At 53.5% G+C, this 24,953-nt stretch overlaps 1 protein-coding gene across 4 annotated transcripts in view; it reads right to left on the bottom strand.

Annotated features, from left to right (window-relative positions):
- Positions 1-8,645: 8,645 nt before the first annotated feature.
- Positions 8,646-24,953, bottom strand: part of Elfn1 (extracellular leucine rich repeat and fibronectin type III domain containing 1) — a 65,429-nt gene continuing 49,121 nt past the window's right edge. For 2 of the 4 annotated variants that reach the window (XM_016009381.3, XM_006991095.4), the window contains exon 2: positions 8,646-12,443. In XM_016009381.3, the coding sequence (XP_015864867.1) occupies positions 9,688-12,177 (2,490 nt within the window). In that variant the 5' untranslated portion in view covers positions 12,178-12,443 and the 3' untranslated portion in view covers positions 8,646-9,687. The remainder of the gene's footprint in view (positions 12,444-24,953) is intronic. The other 2 variants (XM_042268040.2, XM_076561352.1) reach the window with 1 other exon arrangement.

The raw sequence follows: 24,953 nt of genomic DNA, 5'->3' as shown, positions 1-24,953 counted from the left end.
CCTCTTCTGGTCTCCAAAGACACTGCGCACATGTGGTACACATGAACATTCAGATTAAAGGTGAGAGAACTGTCGTAAGATACCCATTCAGCCCGCAGCCTTGTGGGAAGCAGTGATCACCATTTCATGACATGAGCACCAGGGACTCAGCGTAGAGAAAACGAAGCACCTATTTTGACCTTGCAAAGTCAGACATCAGCCTAGAGAAAGGGCAGAAGCGGCTGGCGTGCTGATTTGGCACAGAACGGTGGTTTTTATGTCCCTAGTCACACTTCCCCATCCCCTAACCTCCTCCTTGGCTGAGTCTTCAGGGAGGTCCCATTTCCCCAACTCATGTAGCCTAATCCCCTTCCCTACCCCCCGCAGACCCTCCTGGGGCCCAAGAGTCCCTCCTTTTCTGACACAGGGGCTAGCTGAGCTGTTACTTTGTAATGCTGAGATAAACTGAAAAGTTTTATCTTTATAAAAGTAAGTCTTTTCAGAAGCCAAATGACTTCCACCCAGTGTGGTTAGTTAGTCTTCAGGGGCTGCTACAGGCTTTATTTGGTGTGGGCTTCGATTCCCCCCCCCCCCTCCTTGGCCATTTCTCTGTGATCTCAGTCATTTAGGGTGGTGCCTATTACAACTTTTTTGGTATGTTTAAAAATGGACCAACTTTGGAACATTCAAGAATTATACACACACGATGAGCATGACATCCTTTAAGGAACCAGAGAATTCAGACTCCGCATGAGAAAAATGACCCCCACGCAGCAATGCTAAGGGAACTCAGACACTGAAATCATGAGACAAGTGTTTCACAGAAGTAATTGTAAAGTACGCTTCAGCAAGCAGCTCTGGGTACTTGTGTGAGAGAGAGTGAGCAATTATGGGCAAATGTGCATGCGTGCTGTACATACACGGAAGCTAGAAGATGACATCAAGTGTCCTGTTCCGTTGCTCTCCACCTTGTCTCCTTGAGACAGGGTCTCTCGCTGACCTGGAGCTCAGCTGGTAGCCAGCAACACCCAGCAAACCATTCCCCCATCCTCTACATCCCTCAGAGTCCCAGGGTTACAGGCGCATGCGTGGACCTGCTCCGCTTTTTAAGTGGGTTCCAAACCCAGGTCCTCATGCCTGTGAAGCAAGGACTCTGACACACCAAACTGCCAAACACTTTTGAAACAAAGAAATTTTAAAAAGCCACCTAAGAGATAGAAGATTTGAAGGAAAAATCTAATGGGAAAGAGAAGACTGAAAAAAAAAATAGCCAAAAGATGGAAGCCCATTGAAGAGCCAGTGAGATGACTCAGTAGGTAAAGGTGATTGCTGCCAAGCCTGATGACCTGGGTTCGATTCCCAGGACCCCATGGTGAAAGGAGAGAACAGACTCCCACAGTTGTCCTCTACCCCCCCACACACTCACACACATACTAGCATACACACACATACACACTAGCACACAAACTAGTATACATACTAGCATACACACACATTAGCACACACACACACATGCATGCACACACATACACACACACTAGATTACACACATATTCACACACATACACATAAACATACACATGCATGCATACACACACACACACACACACACACACACACACACACCAAGGACAAGCTGATTTATCACTTTCAGAAAAAGATGAACCAGTAAACCGAAAAGATTATGGAAATTACACCATCCAAAAGACACAGAAAGAAGCAGATGGCAGGAAAAATGGATCCTGAGACCCCCCACAGAGTGGTGACGAAAGATGGAATACACCTGTCAGGAGGGCTACAGAAGGGGAGAAGCAAGAGCAGGGGGCTAGAGGGACAGACACACATTGTAAATTCCTGTTTCCTAAACTGAATAAAGAGTTCAAGTCTACAGATTCAGAGTATGCATGCTCCGAGTTTAAACAAAACGAAACATGCAAGCAGAGCATCATCTCCTGACATGAAGCTGTAAACACTGAAGGCAGCTGGGGGAAGGGCAATGCTACGCAGGGTGAACCCCTCTGAACGCTGGCGGTTTTCACCTGACCATGGAGGCTAGGAGGGGAGCCCTGACTGAACAGACAACAAGGGCCACACCTGAATCCCCCATCGGGAGGGAAGAGGAGCTGAAGGTCTGGTCACCCTTCAGGGAACCAAGCACTCATTTCTGATTCTTTAAGAGAGTTTCTCACCAGCAAATGCACCTTTAACTAATTGCCAAAGATTCTAAACAGAAAGAAAATGAGAAGACTCGCCACTTCAGGAAGGTCATGGGGGTAGGTGGGGTTGGAAACAAATGCAAAGGGCTAGCCTCCACCACATGAGCTTTAAGAATTAAGTTTGCTGATTGAAACAAAAATGATAACCCATCAACTTATGTGACAGTCAAGCTTATCCATCCTGTGACTGTCAACTTAACACAGCCTAGAACAGTGGTTCTCAACCCTCCTAATGCTGTGACTCTTTAACACAGTTCCTTGTGTTGTGGTGACTCCCAACCATACAATTTTCATGAAAACTTCATAACTGTAATTTTGCTACTGTTACTAATTGTAATGTAAACATCTGATATGCAACCCCTAAAAGGCTAAGAACCACTGGCCTAGAATCATTTAAGAAGGGAGCCTCCGATGAGCGACTGTCTAGGTCAGCTTGGCCTGGGGCCATGCTGTAGGGACGTGTCTCAGTTGATAATGGCGAGGGAGGACTGGGGGGGCGTGGCTCAGTTGGCAGACTGCTAGCCTAGCATGCACAAAGCCCTGGGTTCCATCCCCAGCACCAACTGTGTATGGTGGTGCATGCTCATACTCGTAGCACTGGAGAGGTGGAGGCAGGGGGATCAGGAGTTCAAGGCCATCGCAGATTGCGTAAATGAATTTGAGCCAGCCTGTGCTACATGAGACTCTGCTTCAAAAACAAACAATTCAAGGAAAGCTGAGCATGGTGTGTTCCTTGCCTCAGAATTGGGGTGAAACATAGACCAGGGTTGCCCTCATGAACATTTATCCCTGAGAAACAAACACTTGTGGTCACACAGAGCCATTGTGTGGTTTTTATTGTGGCTTTATTTGTAATAGCTCAAAGTGTAAACATCCCAAATGCTCTTACACAGAGGAGTGGTTAAACAACCTCTGCTCAATCACTTACACAACAGAATACTACTCACCAATGAAAAAAGAAAACTACCAACATGCACCAGCTCAGATGGCTCTCCAAAACCTTGTGGCTGTGAGGAGCCCAAAAGTCACACAGCATGGGATGACAGTTACGTGACATTCTGAGGAAAGGGTGAGGAAGAGGTCTGTGGTTGCCACTAGCACCAGGCATATGACGGGGGAGGTGACCTGTGTGAGGAAAAGCCCAGTGTTTATGTTGTGTCATCATTGTGGTGGTAACTGCATGTGTCAGGATAAGTGTATGTGTGTGCACGTGTGTGTGTATAATAAATAAATAAGCCCTGATGCATCACAAATACATTGCAGCAGTCTGTATGCTGGTTTCCAGGTTTTGATCCTGTGATAGAGTGGGTAAGAGGTCACCATGGCAACAGCTTGTGATGCTATGAAACTTCGCAACTTTCTATAACTCAACATTTCAAATCTAAACTATATGACCATCAGGCTGGGGACCAGCTCAGTGTGAGTACTTGCCTGCTAAGCATGAGGACCTGAGTTCAGGTCCCCAGAACCCCCATAGAAACTGGGCATGATGGGGCACACTTACAGTCCTGGTACTGGACAGGTGGAGACAGGAGGATCTCTGGGGCTCGCTGGCCAGCTGGTCTAATCAAATCGATGTGTTCCAGGTTCAGTGAGAGACCCTGTCTCAAAATTACAGTGGAGAGTGATCAAGGATGACACTTGATGTTGACCTCTGGGATGCAACCTCAAACATACACACACACTCACACAGGCACTCACATTCACACACATCTGTGCACACACACACACACACACACACACACACACACAATCGCATGCACATAGACACACTCACACACCACACACAAATTTTGGGAAGTAAAGCAATAAGGCCGAGAGAGTAGTCGTGACAGAGTTGGGGGTTCCAGAGAACCTGGCATGTGCCAGGACTTCCGAGTGACGGGAGCTGTCCGTGGTGCTGAATAGAACCACCCTCTCCAGGAGCCCCCTGTGACACTGACTCTCCGCCCTCCCGTACACATTGCCCACACCTACTTCCTTGCCATGCCCCCGCCTTTGCACAGGGCACCCCACTCTGCCAGGGAAGAGAGAGAACCCCTAAGAAGGGAGGCAGAGGATCCCAGTGGTCTTGAGTAGACCTCAAATTTCCATGGTTCTCGCTGGGTGGAGTGACACTGTGAGCTCTGTTTTCTTCATGTTCAGCTGTGTTCTCAGGCTTATGTAATAAAAGGATTACTTCTGAGATAAGAAGAATCAATAAAACTTATTATGCTTTATAAAATACCATCGCAGGCTCCCTGGGGTTCGCAGCTCACTCGGATTTCTTCACACTTGCAAAGAAGGCTGCCCAGCCCAGCTGACGGCCTGCCCCAGTTTCTAACTGCAGTGACAGCCTGCCTCCCACCCGCCTCCCCGCTGGGTGTGCCCTGGGGGGTCCATCCCCTTTCTCTGGCCCCACCTCCCGCCTCCATGCTGCCAGCTCCTGGCTGTCCTTCAAGGCCTCACATGAGCATCTCCCTTGAAGAGTGTCCCTGTCCAGAGGAGACGGTGGCTTTCTCTGCCACCATCCTGGCTGGCATGTTGGCATCAAGGCTGGACCGTTCTTTGCATGCTTTGCCTCTCTGACACTGAACATTGGTGCCAGGGTCTCCTGACCCCCACTGTCATGCCACACAGCTACTGAGGAGCTCAGAGGGTGATGGGGGAGAGATGGGAAGAGAACAAGGGAGTAGGTGATTCCCCATCCTGCCAGCTGTGATCCACCCCCACGGTCCCTCTCCAGGGTCCCCTGGGCCTGTCTCTTTCTCTTTGTGAAGTTCACCTTCCCTGTGGTCCCCTACACTCTTCCTACAACCAGGGTTGCTGCACCCTCAGGAATGGGAGTAGCGTTCATTGATGTTTCCCAGAGCTGGGCACAAGGTAGATGTCCTATCATTGCACTTTGAATAAATGAATGAGTGACCTAATGAATGAGTTCTGCTTTTGCACTCTTCCCTTGTGGGGGGATCTCTATCTGATGCCCAGTTCTCCCCCAAGCCTGTCCTCTAGGAAGTGACCTGTCACTCTCCATGGCATTGGCCTGCTCAGGCCGACAGGGCATGCACTGTATACTATATTGATGAATCGTCACCTGCTGTCTGAGCTCACTGAGAAGCTGGCTCAGAAGTGGGCTGTACCCTACCCTTCAGACCCAAACATGGCTGTCTCCATGTGTCCTCCAAGACCCCTTGTCTGGGGATGGGCTGGTCCCTCTAACTCTGTGTCAGGGAGGAGAGGACAGCAAAACAGCCCAGGAGTGAAAAGGTCACACCCTCGAAAACAGCTGGAACCATCTCAATAGTGTTCATCCCGTGGTGTGAACGTGGGCGTAACAGGAAAGAAGCTCAGCCTGGACTCCAGCCAACTGCCTCAACTTCCCCAGTCGGTGTCTGCTGGATGTCCTGAGGCCCTGTTGGAAGAGGTGATCTTTATCTGCTGCTGTTTGTTCCGTGGAAGCCTCTGGTTGGTGTCAGTCTGAGGGTGAGCTCTGCTCTCTGTGGGAAGCCCCAGCTGTCAATGGGACAGGGGTTGGGTTTTAAGTCCCTGATTTGACTCTCTCTCTCTCTCTCTCTCTCTCTCTCTCTCTCTCTCTCTCTCTCTCTCTCTCTCTCTCTCTCTCTCTCTCACACACACACACACACACACACACACACACACACACACACACACACGTTGGATTCCTATATATTTAGTAAATACACTCATTCAAACAAAAGTCTGGCTTTTCCCAGATCATTCTCTGCACCATACGGAACAGACACCTATGGCTGATGTAACCCAGGGTCACTCTCGCGGGGCCGGGTTGTGGACGCTAACAGGCATGTGGAGTAGGCTTTGTCCCCCAGAGTCCTCTCATCCATTCCAGCCACCTGCAGCTGCCCTGTGTGCTGCTTTGGTGGCAGAGACAAACAGGTGAGACTGTCCTGGTAACAGGAGGAGATGGCTGGGACTTGGTGCAGGAACAGTCACAGAGCCCCTGATTCCAGTTTCCAGAACTTCCTTTCCCCCCGGGGAAACCACAAAGCAGGGGCCATGGGCAGAGTTCCCACATCCCTACTCCAAACTCAGCTCAGACCCCACTCACGGAGGGCCTGCCCTCCCTCTTCTTTCTCCTTCTCCAAGCCAAGTCCCACCACTTCCAGGAGCCCCCACTCCCCACCCCCGGCTTTCCCACTGTCTTCCATACATCCCTGCGCACCTCTGAGCTGCCTGCTTTCTTCCATGGCACGTAGCTGCCAGTCCACATGTTCCCAAGCTCAGCTGGGCACAGAGTTTTGCACACAGTGGGCACTTGATAAATGTGTGGGTCAGAGCTGGAGAGATGGCTCAGCAATTCAGAGCGCTGGCTGTTCTTCGAGAGGACCCAGGTTTGATTCTGAATACCCACATAGTGGCTCATAACCATCCACAATTCCAGTTCCAGGGGATCTGACGCCCTCTTCTGGCCTGCACAGGTACCAGGCATGCACATGGTGCACGTACAAACAGACAGGCTAAACGTTTATACACATAAAAATAAATATAAAAATATTTTTAATGTGTAGGTCTTCTCCTGGAGCCTTAGTGACCATGCTCTAATAAGGATGTGGTGGTGTGGGGGTCTTTGTCATCAGCTCACACCAGATGCAGAATTGACTCCATGGGCTCCAGGAGGCCCTGGGAGTCTAGGAGCTGCTGCCTGGGCTCTGGAGCTGAGCATCCTGCCGGCCTCTCCTGCCTTTGCCCCTCTGCCCTAGTCCCTCTCCAGACTTGTGATTCTCCCATTATACCCCATCTTGGCGCCAGCTCTCTCTGTCCTGTCCCTTCACACACATGCACTGCCTGGCCAGCTGCCTGGCCTTCGAGGCTGGTCCCTTTGTTCTGTCTGTCCTGGTCCCCTATAAATAGCTATTTTGCCTCCTTGGTGACAAGGAGTATGTTGAGCAGGCCTGGCCACCTCCCTCTGTCCCGTAACCAGAACAGTCAGTGAGTGGCTATGTGCCCCTGGGAAGAGAAGGCCCTTCTCTGGGCCCCTACCACCAGCTCTGGATCCTACATTCCTCTCTGGATGTGACCACTGTCTCTGGACCACAGATGGATCCTCTCTTGGTACTCAGGAAGGTACAGAGCTGGGAAGGAGTTGAGCTGGTTGATGCCTGTTAGGCTGGATAAGAAAGGACAGGACATGTAATCCTTGAGGGGGACCCATTTAGAGGGTTCGCTGGTGGGATGCCTGTCAAGTGCACCCTGGTTAGGAATCCAGCATGGGCTCTGTGTGTAGCTCTGAACTGGCCCCCGGGACTGTGTGGGTCTCAGGAAGATGCCTAAAGCTGGAGGAAAGAGATGAGCCTCGTGTCCCCGGGAGTATGTAAGCAGAGACTGCTATTCCAGGGCTGCCTGCCCCTGGCCTCAGCCCCCGCCCCCTCAGGCCTCATCTCCAGCTAGGCTGGGACCTAGGCCTATTCCCCACAGCTCATCAGACACCACATCTACCTCTTTTTATAACTGTGGCTCCATACTCAAGTCCCCAGGCACCTTGCTGGATCCAGGATATTGGCATCTTACTGGGTCCTTGTCAGCAGACCATATTAGGAGTTGTTTGCCCTGAGTGGGGACCCCTCAGTGACTAGGGCCTCTAAGGAGATGAAGAGAAGGTCCTCAAAACCGTTGGGAATATTGATTGGGAGCTATGCCTCCTGACTGCCCAGGTACGAGAAGGGCCTCAAGTTTCCATGGGTATGAAGGAACAGGGTGTCCTTTTCCTCCACAGCACTGAACCTCTCTGGAAGAGAGCAGCGTTGGGTGGGGGTGACCACAGGGCCCCTGGTGCTATTGTGCTGGCATTGGGCTAGAGGTTTGCAGATGGGTGGTCCTTGACAAGGTCTCAATTACAGGAAGTACTGAGGCTAGCCTTGGAGTGGGACTTCCCCCTACCAGCTCCAGAAACTGAAAAACTTAGGAAGATCCACTGCTCATCCCTTGAGGATGGACCCCCCAGAGAAGGCCACGTGAGACACAGCGTGGTCAAGAAACAGGGAAGGTATGGCAGGGTGGGGCCAGCTGCAGGAAGATGAAGGTTGGCTTCCTGGTGCAGGGCAGGGAGGGGTCTCTCTCCATGTGGGTGGGGCTCTGGGTATGGAAGGACTCCCCCACAAACACACCCTCTGACCTCACAGCAACCCCACCATCGCCACCAGCTCAGAGGACCCTCTGTTTATTCCAGGCTGTCCCCACCCTCAGCCACCAGGCCTGCACACGGGCCCTGGTGTCCCCACAACCCTGCTCAGCCTCCTCCGCCTCTTATTCCCACCCCACCCACACTGCTTCCCACCCTCCCCGAGACTGGACACTTCCCTGCCCAGTGCGAGCCCCCAACCTTCCCCCGGGGGCTCCTGCTGAGCCCATCAGAGCCACTGTCCACAACCACATGCCTAGCTGAGACCCCGAACCACCATCCCACCGCCAGTAAAAACCCACAGAACACATGGATTTGGATTTTTTTTCCTTTGCAGTTTTTTTTTAGTAGACATAGTCTTTTTTCTCTCTCATTTTACAGCAAACTTTGCAAATATAGATTTTTTTTTCTGTACAATACAATAGCTACAGTGTACAATGGAGATGGGACTGGGGTGGGAGGGACCTCACAATGCTTCCCAGCCTGCACCCCTCTTACCACCCTGTCCTGCCCCCAGGCACAGTCTCCGTCCCCCTGCTGGGGTCCCACAGCCTCAGGAGACTGCCAGAGTCAGGAGGTCCATCGGTCTCAGCTCCACCCCTCTGCACTCCGCAGACTGGGAGATCTTATTTAGGGCGTGCCATGAAGCTGGCCACACTTGGTCACGCCCCCTCCCCATGATAGGTGATTTAGGTCTTTTTTTTTTTTTTAAAGAATTTCACTTTTATATATATATTTTTTTAAAAAGGAAGAAAGGAAAGAGGAAAGAGAGAAGAAAGAGAGAAAAGGAAGAGAAGACTCAAAACAGGAAAGATAATGGAAAAAATCCCCCCTCCCCCACCCCCACCCGTAAGACACAGTTTTCCGAAGTCCCGTGTGTGTGTGTGTGTGTGTGTGTGTGTGTGTGTGTGTGTGCATGTATATGCATGTGCATGTGTGTGAGTGTATGCATGCGTGTGTGTGTGTGTGTTTGTGCATGTGTGCATGCTTGTGCTGTGTGTAATGTGTGTGGGTGTATTTGTGTGTGCCTGTGCGTGTGCGTGTGCATGTGTGTGTGTGTGTGTGTGTGTGTGGCTTGCTTGCTTGCTTGCACCAGGCAGCAGGCACAGTACAGTTTACATGAAAGTTAGTCTATCTACTGTCCCGGCCACCTGCGGCCTCCTCATGCTGTCCCTGCAGGCCAGGCGCTGAGCCCCGCAGCCCCTTGTTTTGTGCACGTATGTTGGGCTTAGTGTTGAGTCTCAGTCAGGGCTGGCTGCTGCGGATGGTCTATCCTTTTTGGTCCACTGAGCATCACGAGTTTCGGAGAGGACAGGGCCGGGTTGCCTTGGGCCCTGCCGAGGGATGGAGGGAGATTCAGGACTTGTGCTGGGCGGACACACCTTTCCAGTAGTCTAGGATGTCATGCAGGTCCTCATCTTTGGCAAACTGGACCTTCTTGCGCAGGGCGTGGCCAGCCGCCATGAACTCTGCGTCATCCTTGTGCCTCCGACGGCTCAGTCTGAGGCGCTCCCAGATGCTCGGGGACGCCCTGCAGGTGTACTCGGGGCTGGAGGAATAGCTCAGGTTATGGTACTGCGGGGACAGCTGCGAGTAGACGAGGTCTCGGGGTCGTGGCCGGGTCAGAGGCTCCAGGATGGACGCCTTGCGGCCCCCGAGCCCCTCATGAGTGGGTGGAGGTGGTGGCGGAGCAGGTGGCTCAGCCGGGTGGGAGCCGGGGTACGAGTGCCGATGCTCGCCATACTGGCGACCCTTGTCGGCCTCAGCCCGCAGCACGGTGGCCGCGGGTGTCACAGTGAGGATGGTCTCGGGCACAGGTGAGCTTTTTTCAATGTACTTGGTCTCAGTGGCTGGGGCCTTATGTGTGCCGGTGGCCTCAGCCCGGAAGGAGCGAGGGCTACGTGCAGAACCGCTGGATGAAGTGCTGGCCCTGGGGGGCCCGGGCGCAGCCTCCACGCTGTGGTGCCGCTGCAGGCCACCGTGGCCAAAGGCATCTTTGTATACAGGGGACAGGAAGCTGTGCTTGCTAGCCAGAGGCTCGGACAGCAGTACCAGCTGCGGCTCAGCGGCAGGCGCGGCCCCGGGTTTGGTGCCCTGGAAGGAAGTGGACTCAGACTTGAGTGCGTCGATGCAATTGTTAATGATCTGGTTGACCCGATCCACCTCCTTGGCGATGGTGGAGATCTCCGTCACTGAGTGCTGGGTTTCCTGGCCGGGCCGGCTCAGCTCGCAGCTTCTGCGTTCTGGCGGCTCCCCTGTGCGCACTTCAATGTAGTTCCCCTTGGTGGCTTTAGGGGTCTCGCTGCTCTCCACCAGCTTGTACTGCTCCACATCACTGGTGGTGGCTGGCAGGTAGGGTATTCGAGTCACAGCCTCGGGACCCAGCAGCGGGCCCTGGGTCAGCGGGGCTAGCCCAGGCGCCTCAATCTCAGGCCCATACTTAAGTTCAATGATGGTCTTTTTCAGGCTGCCAGCCGCTGCCGCCACCGCCTTCTTATGCTTCTCCTCTTGCCGCCTCCGCTTGCGCAGGCAGTAGTAGACGGCGCCCAGAACCAGCACCATGCCGAAGAGGCAGCCCAGGATGGTCATGATGTAGTGGGTGGCTGTGGAGGGGCTGGGCACGGGGCCAGGTGGGCTGGGCGGTTTGGGCAGGCAGATGGTAAGGCAGGTGTGGTTGTGATGGGTGCCAGAGCTGGTGGAGACCACGCAGTATGTGTAGTTGGTGAGGGTGTAGAGGTTGGTGAGGCGGATCTCCTCCTGAGGCTGGGTCAGCTTGGACACGGTGAACGATTTGCTGTTGTTGTACTGCTCCAGCGTGTACATGCGGTTGAACGGGCTCGGCAGCTGCACCATGATGGTGGCCGAGTTTTGGGTCAGCTGCTTGACTTTCATGGAGGGACGGGCCTCCATCTGAGTGGCCAGGGTAGTGAGGACCACCAGCGGCGTAGTGCCGTCACCAGAGAAGCACTCATCATCAACACAGGGCATGTCGCTAGGCTCCGGTGGAGGTGGTGGTGGTGAATGTCCTGGCTGGGACCGGCCTGGCACTGGGCGAGGTGGGCCAAGCACCTCAGCTGTGTAGGAGTCCTCAGTACACACAGACTGCAGTTTGCTGAGGATGCTACGCTGGTGGCCATGGCGGCCCTGGCCCAGCAGGAAGTAGCCGGCGTAGACTGGAGGTGACTCACACTGTACCCGGTCGTGGGTCTGCGTGGCATTGGTGAAGGCGGCCAGCCAGCGCAGGAAGCCCAGCAGCTCACAGGAGCAGTAGAAAGGGTTGCTGTAAATTTCACACACCGAGAGCTTGGTCAGGCCGGCGAAGGTGCCGCTGCCCAGCTGCTGGATACGGTTCATGGAGAGATCTATGTTGATGATGTTGGGACACTCCCAGAAGGCGCTGGCCATCACCACCTCGATGAGGTTGGCTTGCAGGTACAGGTACTCAAGCTTGCTCAGGCCCCGCAGCATGCCCTCCGTAAGGTTGCGCAGCCGATTGTAACCCAGCTGCAGCACCTGGAGGTTGAACTGGCCGGAGAAGGCCCCGTCCTCGATGTAGCCTATCTCATTCTTGGTGAGGTTGAGGTATGTGAGGTTCCCAAAGCGGCTCAGGGAGGCATACTGCACACTGCGGATGCGGTTCTCGTTAAGCCGCAGGTCCACGATGGTGTTGTTGATCTGCTGGGGGATGGCCTCATAGGGCGGCTGGTTCTGGCTGCAGATGGCCAGCCACACGAAGCCCTTGTCACCCTCGATCAGCCAGCAGTCACCTTGGGCCAGCCCGCCCGCGTGCAGTAATGTGGCGGCTGCCACAAGCACCCATGGTGCACCCCACCCATGCCCAGCCATCTCGGGACACTCTGCCTGTGGGGACAGGGTGGAGGGCTGGGCAGTGCCCCCCCAGGGGACTTAGGGGTGGGATGGGTCACTGCCTGTACTGTCCGAGGTGTCCTGTCCCAAGCTGCATGGCGCAAGTGCTGGGAGGGAGGACAGCTCCCTCACTGCCCGCCACCCCACGTCGTCCTCCCCGGTCCTGAGGTGACCACGGCCTGCTTTCCCATGGGCCTGTGCGTCCTGGCGGCTTCTCCCAGCTCCTCTGCCTGAAGTACTCTCTGCTGCAAAACAAGAGAAAAGAGAGTAAGTCACAGAAAAAGCTCACGTCCAAGGTCACTGGGTGCCTGTCTGAAGGATTCGGCAGAGCCGTCCACCCGTGTCTGCTGTAAAACGAAAACCCTGATACTTGTCCCAGATCATGGGGCTGGGCTGAAAGAGTCCGGGATCACCAAGGAAAACAGACATCACTTTGGTCATTTCTTCATGGGCAAGGTGGACATGATGTCCCCTGGGTGGCCAGCTCAGAGGTATTGTGATGGGTGGTACAGTTCAGTGAGCATAGCCTTGGATCCACAGGGGAGCAGCCTAGAGAAGGGACTCAGAGTTCATCCGGCAACGAGCGGTAAGGCTGGATAAGGGCAGGACATCCATCTCATTGACTTACTGGCACCACGCCTGCCACCTGGAGTGCTTGGATGTCACTTCTCCCCGAGAAGGGCCAGCCACAGCACCTTCAGAACCGCCTGCAGGAGGTGCTGGACACCCAGCCAATGTTCCCAGCCCGAGGCGGATTAGTTCTTCTTCTGCCCTCAAGGAGGCAGGCGGGGAAAGCGGCCCGGCACAGCCAGGGCTTGAAACTGGTAGAGCTCAGAGTGAAATCTCCCACCACATGGCCCAGCAAGCCACCTCCCTCTGGGCCTCAGTTTCTCCAGATGAATCAGCTGGCTGATCTCTGAGGCCATCTATGTAGACAGCACCCGGGACTCGACGCTGTCCCCGCACAGCCGTGGAGGAGTGACAACCCACGTTGCCAAGAAGTCCTCCTTCTTGAGGGAGAAGGACGGCTCAGCAAATCAATGTGACTACTGCCAAGCCTGAGGACCTGAGTTCGATCCCCAGGACCCACGTGGTGGAAGGAGAGAACCGACTCCTGCAAGGTGTCCTCCGACCATCACCCCCCAGCACACACAATTAATAGAGAAATGTAAAACAATTTCTTTAATTAAAAAAAAATCCTCTCCAGGCTTAACAACAGCATCCTCCACTTCCCAGGGCCATGCCCACCTCGCTCCATCCGCCATGCATACAAGCAGCCTCACCTACCCATGACCCCCCCCCCCAGCCATGCACACCCCAGGACCAGGACTGTGCCTCCCCCAGTCCCCAGAGCCCAGAGTGCATGAGACTAGAACTGTGGGGTGATGGGAAGAAACCTCACGGGAGAACTGGGGTCCTTTATACTCTGGTCCCTTCTGCCCACTTGCAGGATGGAGAAATGGGTATTTGCTTGTTAATACAGGGATTTACAGCAGCCTTGGTCACTGCTCAGTGGCCTGGCCAGCAGCCAGCTGAGTGTATTTCACCAATATTGACAGCAGCAACTAGGCTGAACTGAGGCGGCTAAAATGAGGAGGAATATATATATATATTTCTCTCCTCTTTGCAAACTTCATAAATGGGACCTGGCTCCCGAGGGAATCCATTTCTAACGGAGAAAGATGAACAGCACAGATTGGACGCCCAGAGGAACTCAGGCACTGCCTTGGAGTTCAGCAGCCTCGGGTCTCCTTGGACCTTACAATCTGGAGCTGAAAAGGGGACATAGGACATCAGAGTGGCATGATCCTTGGCCAGGAGGGCCCGGGGATTCCTTTGGGCTCCTCGTCCTGGGTTTTGACACCAATGTCAAGTGCACCGTGGTGGTACAGTTTATCCACGACGCCTTGAAGCCTGAACTGATAACCACAGGAGAGTTCAAGCCAGAGAAAGGCCAGTGGAGTTGGCCTTGAGGACACTGACCTGGGTGGGCAGGGCCTTTCTGTCCCAGCCTCCGGGAGGGGTGGCGCCTGGTGAGAGATCTTAATCAGCTGTAATCTCTTGCTCAAAATAACTGAAAGTCGAGTTAAGCAGGATTACAGGCCCAAAGAGGCGCCGTGGTGTCTCCCGCAGTGCGCCAGCCTCCTACGCACCCGGTTGCAGGTGTGTGTACGGACATTTGCATTTCTGTATCCTCCTGGGTATGGGTTTGCATGTGCATGCTCACCTAGACACATGGGACAGGCTATGTGGGGACCCTGAGGTCCCCTGTTGTCCCCTCTTACCTCTTTCATACTCCCTCGTCACCATGTCGCCCCCTGCACGGCTGTCTAGTCATTTGTGGTACGACTCATAGTGTGGAAACCAGCCCCTGCTCCCCATCACCCCCATTGCACTGAGCCTCCCAGTATGACAGTGGGAATGCAGAATACAAGGGCCCCTGACTCCAGCCATGGTCTAGTCCTCTGTATCCGCCTGCTCCCCACCCCCAGCCTTCTGCCACCCCACACCTAGGCTTGTCAACAGTGCAGAGATCTTCAGTGCAGGTCAGGGTAGGAATCCACAGATGTTCCCTCTGCCATGGCCAGCAGCTCCTCAAGCATGAAAAGACAGACCCACCTCTCATGTAGCCTCTGCTTCACAGGGAACCCCACAACCTCAGCCTTGTGGGCTCCTAAATTCTCCTTCCATACTTAGCTTTACAGATCGGGGAAACTGAGGCCCCAAAAGAAAGACTCATCCTTGTAGTAGGTAGCTGTTCCAGCTTTGACCTGGAAGTACTTGTAAGGCTTCCGGTAAATGCCACGCCTACCTATGACCTGCCCCTGAGGCGGGGCTGAGACGGGAGCCCTTAAGAACTGAGATCCGGATGTGCCAGCTCTCTTGGCTCCTGGTGATCCTGGATGCTGGATGGTAGACCGAACAGAGTTCTCCAGAGAACCCTGATGGACTGCACTTCACCTCTCCCAGAGCTTGCAACCTATCTATCCCTTTACTTGTTGTAAGTTACCCCAAAATAAACCTCCCTTTTAACTACATGGAGTTGCCTTAATCAATCTCCTAAAACATCCTGGGTCACACTGTGAAGTGGCCCAGACAGGTTGAGAGGGTTGGCCCAATGGCACCCAGAGCCACAGGCACAGAATTAGGTGGAAGACAGGGCGCATACCATGGGTCTGGGTGCAGAGTACTGAGGCCATGCATGGAACGCTATGGGGAGTGGTTACCAAGGGAACAGGCCAAACTGCCTCAATGGGTTTTGATGGCCCAGGATGGTGTACCACCTCTAACCCAAGCTCTCCTGCCAAGCTCCGCCATTCATCCATTCCCTCATTCCATAATTCATCCATTCCCCTGGTCCTCACCTCCCCCTGCAACCCCTCCTCATCATTTCCCCTTTCACCCTGTGCTTAGTAATTCACTCATCAATCCACAGACTCCAGGGTGGAAGGCAGTGCACAGACCCTGCACGAGGGAGTTGCAGCCCGGCACCAGACCCGGTCTCCCCATTCAGTGTCAGGGTTCCTCTGCCCACATATGGATACCTAATGTCAGAAGTGGAGCCAATGACCATTGGACCAAATCCTGTAATCTCCCACTGAAATAAGCAACGCACGCAATCTGTGTACCCCTTCCCTACTCAGCTCGTCCTGCCCTTCAAAGCAGACTTTCTCAAAAGGGTGGCCCATGTTTCCATCTGTCTCTTGACTTCATCTTTTTCCAGGTATTTCCACCCTGGATCTTAGAGAGTGATGTCTCCTGTCTCTGTTGCAGGTGACCTCTGGGCCACCAACTCCTGACGGTTTGTCTTGCTCACATCACGGCAGCCGTTGGCATGGGTGCCCCCATCCTGTCCCTGAAGCTGGGTTCTCAGGTGGGCCTGTGGCTGACCTGTCCAGTGCTGTCCCCTAGCACTTTCCAGTTGCCTGAACTGCAATCGGTCTCCACAGCCCCGGCATTTCCCGGCGTGTGGATGAGGTGTGCAGATGGTGGGCCCCCGCAGGGAGCTCCAAGGCCTGGTTTGGAGGACAGACTCCACCCACAGAGCGCAGGGGCCGAAGCCAGGTGCTAGCTCAGCTCCCTGGGACCAGTTGACAGCTCTGACCACTGAGCTGTCAGAGGTAGGAAGCTTCTTGTGACGGGGAGGCATTGAAGCCAGTGCTGGGAGCTGAGGGCCAGGCCACATGGCCTGGATGGAGATGGCAGAGGTCCCTGAAGGAGTCAACTAGCCATTTAAAGAAATGTCACAGCGGGAGACGGCTTAGTTGGTAACACGCACCATGTGAGCATGAAGATCTGGGTTGGGATCCCCTTAACCCACGTAAGAAGCTAAGCACAATGCTGGGGAGGCAGAGACAGGAGGATCCCTGAGGTTTGGGGGGCAGACAGCCTAGCTGAATCAGGGAGCTCCAGACCAGTGAGACACTGTCTCAAAAGAAAATAAAAATGAAGAGTGAATGGTACCTGAGGTGGTTGACCTCTGACCTCCATGTGCAGGTACACTTGCATGTGCATGCATGCATGCACACACATTTGCACTCACATGAACACACACAGAAGGAAGGAGGAAGGAAGGGAGGGATGAAGGGAGGGAGGGAGGGAGGGAGGGAGGAAGGAAGGGAGGAAGGAAGGGAGGGCCTATCACAGGCCACAGAAGCATTCAAAGATTCCCCAGGAGTGAACAGAGTATGGCTTTTCTAATAGGCTTTCATTAGACAACTGACTTGCACATTGACAGGCCTGGGTAGCAAGACAACCTCCGGTCCCACCCTGCTCTATGCGACGCTCTCCCCACAGCAGGGGGATGCTGGGCATGGCGTTTAAGAACAGCAAAGGACCCTCAAAGGGCCATAAACAGAGGAACACAGTCTGGCAGGAGAGAAGAGAGTCTGGGAGATACAACGGGCTGATGGGCAGGGCAATAAACGGAAGGTCTTAGGGGCTGAGTAGGAGTTCGTGAAGCAGAGAGGAGGCTGACCACAGCAGGCAGGGGAGGAGGCAAGGGTGCATGGTCCTGTGGTCAGAGCCATCACTCTCCAGGGACTGTGGGGTGTTCAGGAGAGAGGGGAGTAGGCAGTGCCAGGCAACACACCACGCTCTAGTGAGTGGCTACAGGGACAAAGGTGGAACTTAGTTCCCATCCACCTCTTCCCCTCACTGCTTCTCACCACTTCTCTCCTCTTAGGGGCCAGAGAAACTGAGGCTAGGCAATCAAGCCTGTGCTGTCCAAGCCTTCCATTTCCAACCTCAGGCCTCAGTTTCCCCACCTGAGTTTCCTTGGGGTATCTGCAAGGATTCTTCATATAGTGAGAGGACCAGCACCTCATGTCTGGGGATGACTCTTGAACACACACACACACATACACACACACACACACACACACACACACACACACACACACACACACACACACCTGTGGGTGCTCACGCAGGGCACCATGGGGACAATGGATGGCGCTGTGTTTGTCTTGCCATTCCAGCCCTGCAGCCCTTCACTGATGATGAAATAAGAGTGTGGTGTTGCCGGCTTTTAAACTTCTTACGATCAGATTTGCGTAATCATGGCGGACGAGTGGGACTGATCACATGTGTCTAAAAATACGGCTCTGTCCTCGATCATAGAGCTGGAAGAGCCGCTGGGGCAGAGCTGGAGCCAAGCCAAGGCTCCTGCTGATGGAGTGGACTTCCCTTCCCATCCTGCACCCCCAGGAGCAGTGCAGGCTGAGGGCCAGGGCGGGACGCAGAGAGATGAGTGGAGAGCTATCAATCGATAACTTTTCACCATCCCAATGTTTTGCCAATAGATCATGTTTACTGCGAACGCCCGCCTGCCCGCCGCTGCAGCAGGGCTCCAGCCAGAACTGTCCAGCACTCTGCCGCAGAGCCCGCGGGGCTATGATGAGCAGGTCAGGGAGAATGAAGCTGCATGGTCCCGGCCTGGCCAAGAGCAGACGGGGGCCAGCCTGCTCCCTTGCTGTTCATCTCAGGTTGGGGTGCTAGCGTTACTTTGGCCAAGCTCAGGCTGGGTGACCTTGGGAAAGTTACTGACCCTGTCTGAGCTTCTCTTTGGCTTCCTAATCGGTCAAATAGAGATGAGCTTGGCTCTGCCTCCTAGGGTGGCGGTGAGGAAGCATGCTCCTGGCTATTTAAGGTTTCTAGAACTTTGTACAGGGTTGTTCTCTCCATTCTTCATGGGTGGTTTTCTAGACAGCCTGGGTAGAAAGAACATTGGTCAGCCCTGGCTTCCCATAGGAAAGGCCCCAGAGACCCCCCTCCAGTTCTCAGGGTTTCCTCATCGCCCACCAAGGCTGCCTGGATCCTACCTGCACTCCCATCCCCCCCCCCTCCACACACACACACACACTCATTCAAGCTCAGCATGGCCAGGAGTGTAGAATGGCTGAATCAGCAGCTTGGCTCCTTGGGAATTGGCCACAGGGTCAGGCCTGGCATGCCCTGGACCTTGCCTGGCCCTGACTTTGTCCTCCAACTGGCCGGAGAAATGGAGGCTAGAAAATACCCTTGTCCACACCATGCACCTCCCTGTGAGAGCTCAGAGGTCACCAAGGAGGGTTAAAGTGACAGGGAGACTGTCCAACGCCAGGTGACCTTGTAGGAGAACCCACGGGTCTTGACCCATCTATTCAGAGAAGTACTCTGTAAGCATAAACTGTTTTCCTCCCACAATCTACATTTATTGAGCATCTACTGGATACCAAAGCCATCAGTGATGACCTCAGCACAGAGAGAGGAAGGGGGGAGGCGGAGGGGGGGTGGGAGAGAGGAAGAGGGAGCGAGCAGGGGAGGCTCAGAGAGAGAAAGCCAGCCAGGAAACAGACTAAGCAGGAGAATTCAGCAGGCAGTTTGTAGATGAACAGTCTCCTGATTCACTCCAAAGTTCCAGAGGGGCCCGTGGAGCTGGAGCCAGATGCACAAGGCAGCCAGCCTCCCCCTGAGGCTGTGGCCCGGAGATGCAGGGAGGAGGGAGTCTGGTCTGCGGTTTCCTTCCCAACCAAAGCTGGGGGCCCCCAGATCACTCCCTGTGGCCCTCCCTCCCCCCTTGCTGCTCCAGGCTGCTCTGAAGTTAATTAGGGACCCAAACACTTAATGGTCTCTTAAGCTTCCACCGGGCATCTTTTTTAAATTAAAAAAGATGATGTATTGCACCATTGGAGGGAGAAATCAGTCCGCAAAGGCTCCCTGCTCAGGCGCTGGCAGGCATCTTCGGAGGAGGATGCCAGGCTGGTCCCTGAAGATGACAGACAATGTGTGACCCTCTCCAGGAACTCTGCCACACTCCCCATCATCAGAGAGAGAGCCTCGTCTAAAGGCAAGCATGGGTCTGGGTGTCCCATCTCACCCCGTAACTCTGGCAGCCAGGAGGTTCTATCTTTAGTCTGACCTGAATCTTTCCAGTTGTTCTGAGGGCTGCTGCCGTTCTCATCCTAACCTGAGTTCCAGAAAGCCCCTTTCTGATTCTCCTGACCTCGAAGACTCTGACCCTATTTGGGGGTTTGATATTAGCCTGGTGGGAAGGCAAGGAGTTATTGTAGGAGGCTGGCTGATACCCCGGAGGATGACATGGGCCAGATCTCACAGTTTGTGCTCCACCAGCCAGGCCTGGGTACAGACACAGTGACCATCCGCAAGCTATGCACCAGGTCAAGCCAACCCTCGCGTCATCGGCACCCTGGCTGTTGGATCTGCATTCATTTTTCATTGTACTAAAGATTTGGGGGGGGCGTCACTATTTTTGAGCTAAGGCTGTAAATGAGCCACTAGCCCTCAGATTTTACAAATATCTGGGAACTAGAAAACCACACAAGGGGAGACAGATCAGTGAGCAAGGTGTTTCTGTGTACGCCGGAGGACCTGGATTTGATCCTTGGTCCCACATTAAAGCCAGGCCTCATGGCGCATGCTGTAATCCCAGTCCTGGAGAGGTGGAGACAGGACCCATGGGGCTCGCTGGCCCCATGGATCCTGTTGAATCAGAGAGCTCCAGGTTCAGGGAGAGACCCTGTCTCAAAAATACTGTGGAATGACTGAGGAAGACAGCAGACATGGGCCTCTGCATACAGTCAGGACCACACACACGATTCATTAATGAGCAATTAGTCCTCCAACATTGCATTAATTAGGGAAATTAAGAAAAACACCGACTCTATCCTGCGGGTAGTGGCATTGAGACATGTATGGCTGGAACCAGTGTGTGGCTGTAACAGCCCTCCAGCTGTCCCTCTGTGGGACACACCTCCCAGAAGATAGGGGTCTACGACCTTCTGACAGAGTCCACAGCCCTGACAGGAGTGGGTGGGAAGAGAAACGGCCCACATCATTCCCTCACACCCATGGCTGCCCACATGCCGTTCGTCCTGAGAACCACCAGCACGCGGCGAGTTCTACGGAGGTGAATGGGATGACATCTTTCCTCCTACCTGGGGTGCACCCTGCTTCTCGACTATGGAATGGCATCACTCCTGCCATTGCCAGGATGCCCTGTCCCCTAGGAAGCTCCCGTAGTCACCAGTCACTTCTCAGAGGCCACATCATGTCCACCCCAACAGGCACCAGGGAACGATGGTCAGCCACCAAGGCGGCTCCTCCGCGCCCGGGTGTGGTGGTTCACAGCTGCCATCCCAGTCCCCAGGAGGCTGAAGCAGGAGGACTGTGCATTCATTGTCACCAGACACTTGGGGTTGAGACTTCAGCCCTGGCTCCCACAGCTGTGCAGAGCGGGGACAGGGCCTGCCCTCGGAGAGGACACCGCCTTACGTTTGTGTGACTGGAAGTCTCATGTTTGATGTTCCCGTCACGTGGGATGTGTTTTCCTCTGCATGGAGAAAGGATTGGAATCGACTCCATCCCCCTCCTAAGTAGCAGCAAATGGGCTTGACAAGATGTATCGATTAATCTATTTCTTCTGGTTGATTTCTGATTCTCCATCCTCACCCTTTCTGCCTCCCTCCGCAGCCTTGCAGGGCTCCCAAGCACCCTCAGGACCTCTCCGTGTCATCATAAATGATCCCACCAGGGCTGGGGAGGTGGCTCAGGCAGTATAGTGCCTACTGTGTGCAAGCAAGAGGCCTGAGTTCTGTTCCCAGAACCCACCTAAAACTCCAGGCCCAGAGCTGAGGAGGCAAAGCCAAGGCGCTCCCTGGGGCTCGCTGGCCAGTCAGCCTTACCTAACTGGTGAGCTCCAGGCTAGGGAGAGATCCTGTCTCAAAAAAACAAAGTGAATCCGAAGACCAACACCTGAGGTTGGCCTCTGCCTATACACTTACCTACACACACACACACACACACACACACACACACGCACGCACGCATGCACGCACGCACGCACGCACGCACGCACGCACGCACATAATTAAACAAGTAATAAGAAGTGCACCAGCAGCTGTAACAGAAGGCAGCCTCCCAGGACAGTCTCCCAGGACACTTCCTGCCTCTCCCTTCTCGCATCAAACTGTATACTTTCTGTCACTGGTCACCATTGTCCTTCATATATTTAGCTCCATATCTGCTAAGAAGACAAACATTATAACTAAATTGTTTATATATTCTGATTTCTTAATTCTGCTTTTTTTTTTTTTTTTTGGACAGGATCTCATGTAGCCCAGGCTGGCCTCAAGCTCACTATGTAGCCAAGGATAACCTTTAACTTCTGATCCCCCTGCCTTCACCTCCCAAATACTGGGACTGCAGGCATGTGCCACATACCCCATTTATGTGGTACTGAGGGTGGAATCCAGGCCTTCGTACATGACAGGCAAGCACCCCACTAACTGAGCCACATTCGTAGCCCCAGTTCTTTGTTTTAGTTTTTGAATATTCATTTTTGGGGGAGGGAATAGTTGTTTTGAGACAATGTCTCCCTGTGTAGCACAGGCTGGCCTGTTCAATCTTCCTACCTCTACCTCCTGGGCACTGGGAGTCCACCACACTCAGCTCTGAATATTCGGCCAGATGAACCTTGAGGACAATTCTCTGCTGCTTTTCAAAACTGGCCACCTAGTGCTGAGGGACTGTGTTGAAACTGTAAATTAATTCTGGAATTAACTCCCAGGGAATGTTCTGGCAAGCCTCTTCGCATTGTTATTTTTTCTTCCTGTCCCTCAGGAAGACATTATCGAGCTCTTTATAATGATCCTAAATTTTTCTTGTCAAATTTTCTAGAAATTCCTTGGGGCTTCTATGCTGTGTTTTTATTGTACCCATCTCAAGCGGGGACCAATTATTTCATTACTTGTTCAGACCACTTGTTCTTTAGCGCAAATGAAAGTTATTGATCTGTGTTACGTGTTTTCTCTCTGGCTCTGTACCTTCATATTAAATTCATATATTAAATTATTTTTTTCAGTTGCTTCTCTTGGGTCTCAAATCACACAGACAGCAAATAATTACAATTTTTCCTAGAGACAGCTGTTCATTTCGCTTTCCTGTCTTATTGCTATGTCTACCATCACAGTACAAAGAGAAAGGCACTGTCTTTTTTTCTAATAAAAGTTTTTGAACAGGAATGATTTTTTTTTAATACCATCATTTCTAACAGTCTTGGCTGAGGCAGATCCTCTACTCTGATAACAAAGTACCTCCCCAGACTATTTTTAGCTGTTCCTTTAAAACCAGAAGTTGGCACCAGGGCTTGGTCAAATGCCCTTTGTCATTTATTAACACAGTGTGCTGGCTGACTGGTTGGTATTATATATTATATTAATAGATTGCTCTAGCTCGAGGCCATCTCCGAATTCTTTGTATGAATCCTGTATAATCAAGGTGGATCATCTCTCTAATATTCTTCCGACCCGCGACTGTCTGCTCTTGTCTTCCCAAGGAGATTTTGATGGTATTCATGGTGTGGGGTTTCATTTCTGGGGTATCTTTGCCACTTTGGGAGTGTGTGGCCTTTTCTACACTCTCCTCTAGGTGGTCATGGGCTCGGCCTCTGATGTTCTTGGAGAGGAGCCCCTGCTCTCAGGGGTTCGGGTTCTTTCTGTGGAGCTGTGTAGGTAAACATCCCTAGCCTAGACCATCACCATCTGGGGGCAGCCCACAGTAGGGCAGGAGACAGGGTGATCTCTGAGAATGCATTAGGAACGCGGAAGGACTCTTTCTTGGCAGATGTAAGAGCAGTTAGGGGGACTGTGGGGACATTGGGGAGACAGTCCGCAATTAGTGAGGTCTGATTTGGGGGCCACTCCCTGCACCCCTCTCCAGGGCCCACAGGGCTAGGCTCAAGGACATCTGTGCATGGACATGTGGATACTTTAACACACCCCAAGGGTACTGAAGATACACAAGAAGAAACAGAAGACCCTGACTCTGCTCGTGGTTCATCCCTCCTAACAGACAGACAGACAGACAGGCACCGTGGACAGCATCAGGGCTCCCAGCAAGGGCAGTTTATAAAATACAGCAGCAATGTCACCTCCTGTGGTTGCGTGGGTGGCTCTACCTTACCAGGCCACCGAGCTAGCTACATCAGCCAGCATCAACCTGCAGCATGTCCTGAAAGTGACTTCCATGCCCTCCTGCCGTGGGTGTGCAAGCTGCTTGCGTGGGAACTGGGGGATGGAGGCCAAGGGCCTCCTCAGTGACTAGCCGGGGGCAAGTACCGAGGTTGAGCAGAACTAACAGTGCTACCAACCCCTTCCCTGAGCGTCTGACTCACAAACCTAGATGTGGAACAGCTGCCGGACCACTTGTTACGCAGCAGCAGCAGCAGCAGCAGCAGCAGCACTGGTCTGTGTATCACACACCAGGGACAGGCAGGTGGTGGCCCCCGCTCCCAGCTTCCGCCCTCCCGGTCTGCTATCTGCTGGGAGGCAGTCCCCAGCCCTCAGACATTCTGAGCAGCCTCACGGTTCCCGTGCTGAGGCGGAGGCTGGCACGGGGACTCTAGACAGCACTATTGGCACAAGCCAGGACCCTGAAGCTCCTCAGCCTTTTTTCTCCTGCCTGGAACACCGGCCAGCTGTAGGCTTCCCTGCAAACCACCACAGTAACGACTTCTTCTCCTTCTCCGAGGGTGTGGGGGAGGGCCAGAGGTAATCTAGGCTACCATCCCTCAGGCTCTGTCAACCTTATTTTTGGAGAAAGTCTCTCACTAGCTAGATAGGGTAGGCTGGCTGGCCAGAGAGCTGGGAGGATCCTCCAGTCTCAGCCTCTCCAGCACTGAGATTACAAGCATGTACCTCCACATGCAGTTTTTTATATGGGTGCTGGGGATCTGAACCCACTGACCCAGCTGTCCAGCCTCAAGGGCGCTCCTGAACATCTCTGACCCTCATTTCACCTCTCTGACAGGCGGACCCGCTGACAGAGCCACTGTGACAGCGAGTATCGAGGCTTTCCGTGGCTGTGCACGGGACAGGAGAAAAGCCAGTGTAGTGTGCACAGGGCACGGAGTGGGCAGCCGCAGACCTTCCGCTCCCTGGGGGGAAAGCACTCAGTCTTTCTGACTTCTCTCTCCTCCCTTTAAAAATGGGGACAATGACGTGGCCTCCTAAGAGAGTCACCCACCCACTGAATTCACAGCGCCACATCACCGCTCCGCAAGACGGCTCCTAGGCACTTAACCTGTGATGGGAGTGGGAGACGGAAGGGAGAGAGGGAATATGGCTGAGGCTCAGGAGGGGAGAGGGTGGGAGAGGACAGAGTGGTGGCTTGCTAGAGGGACAGCCGACAGCACCTAGACGGAGCCAGGTGTGGCTTGCCATGAAGTCACTCAGCTCTCCAAGTCTGAAAAACAA

The sequence above is a fragment of the Peromyscus maniculatus genome, chromosome 23, assembly GCF_049852395.1.
Source record: "Peromyscus maniculatus bairdii isolate BWxNUB_F1_BW_parent chromosome 23, HU_Pman_BW_mat_3.1, whole genome shotgun sequence".
NCBI lineage: Eukaryota > Metazoa > Chordata > Mammalia > Rodentia > Cricetidae > Peromyscus > Peromyscus maniculatus.
This window is presented reverse-complemented; position numbering and strand designations above follow the sequence as displayed.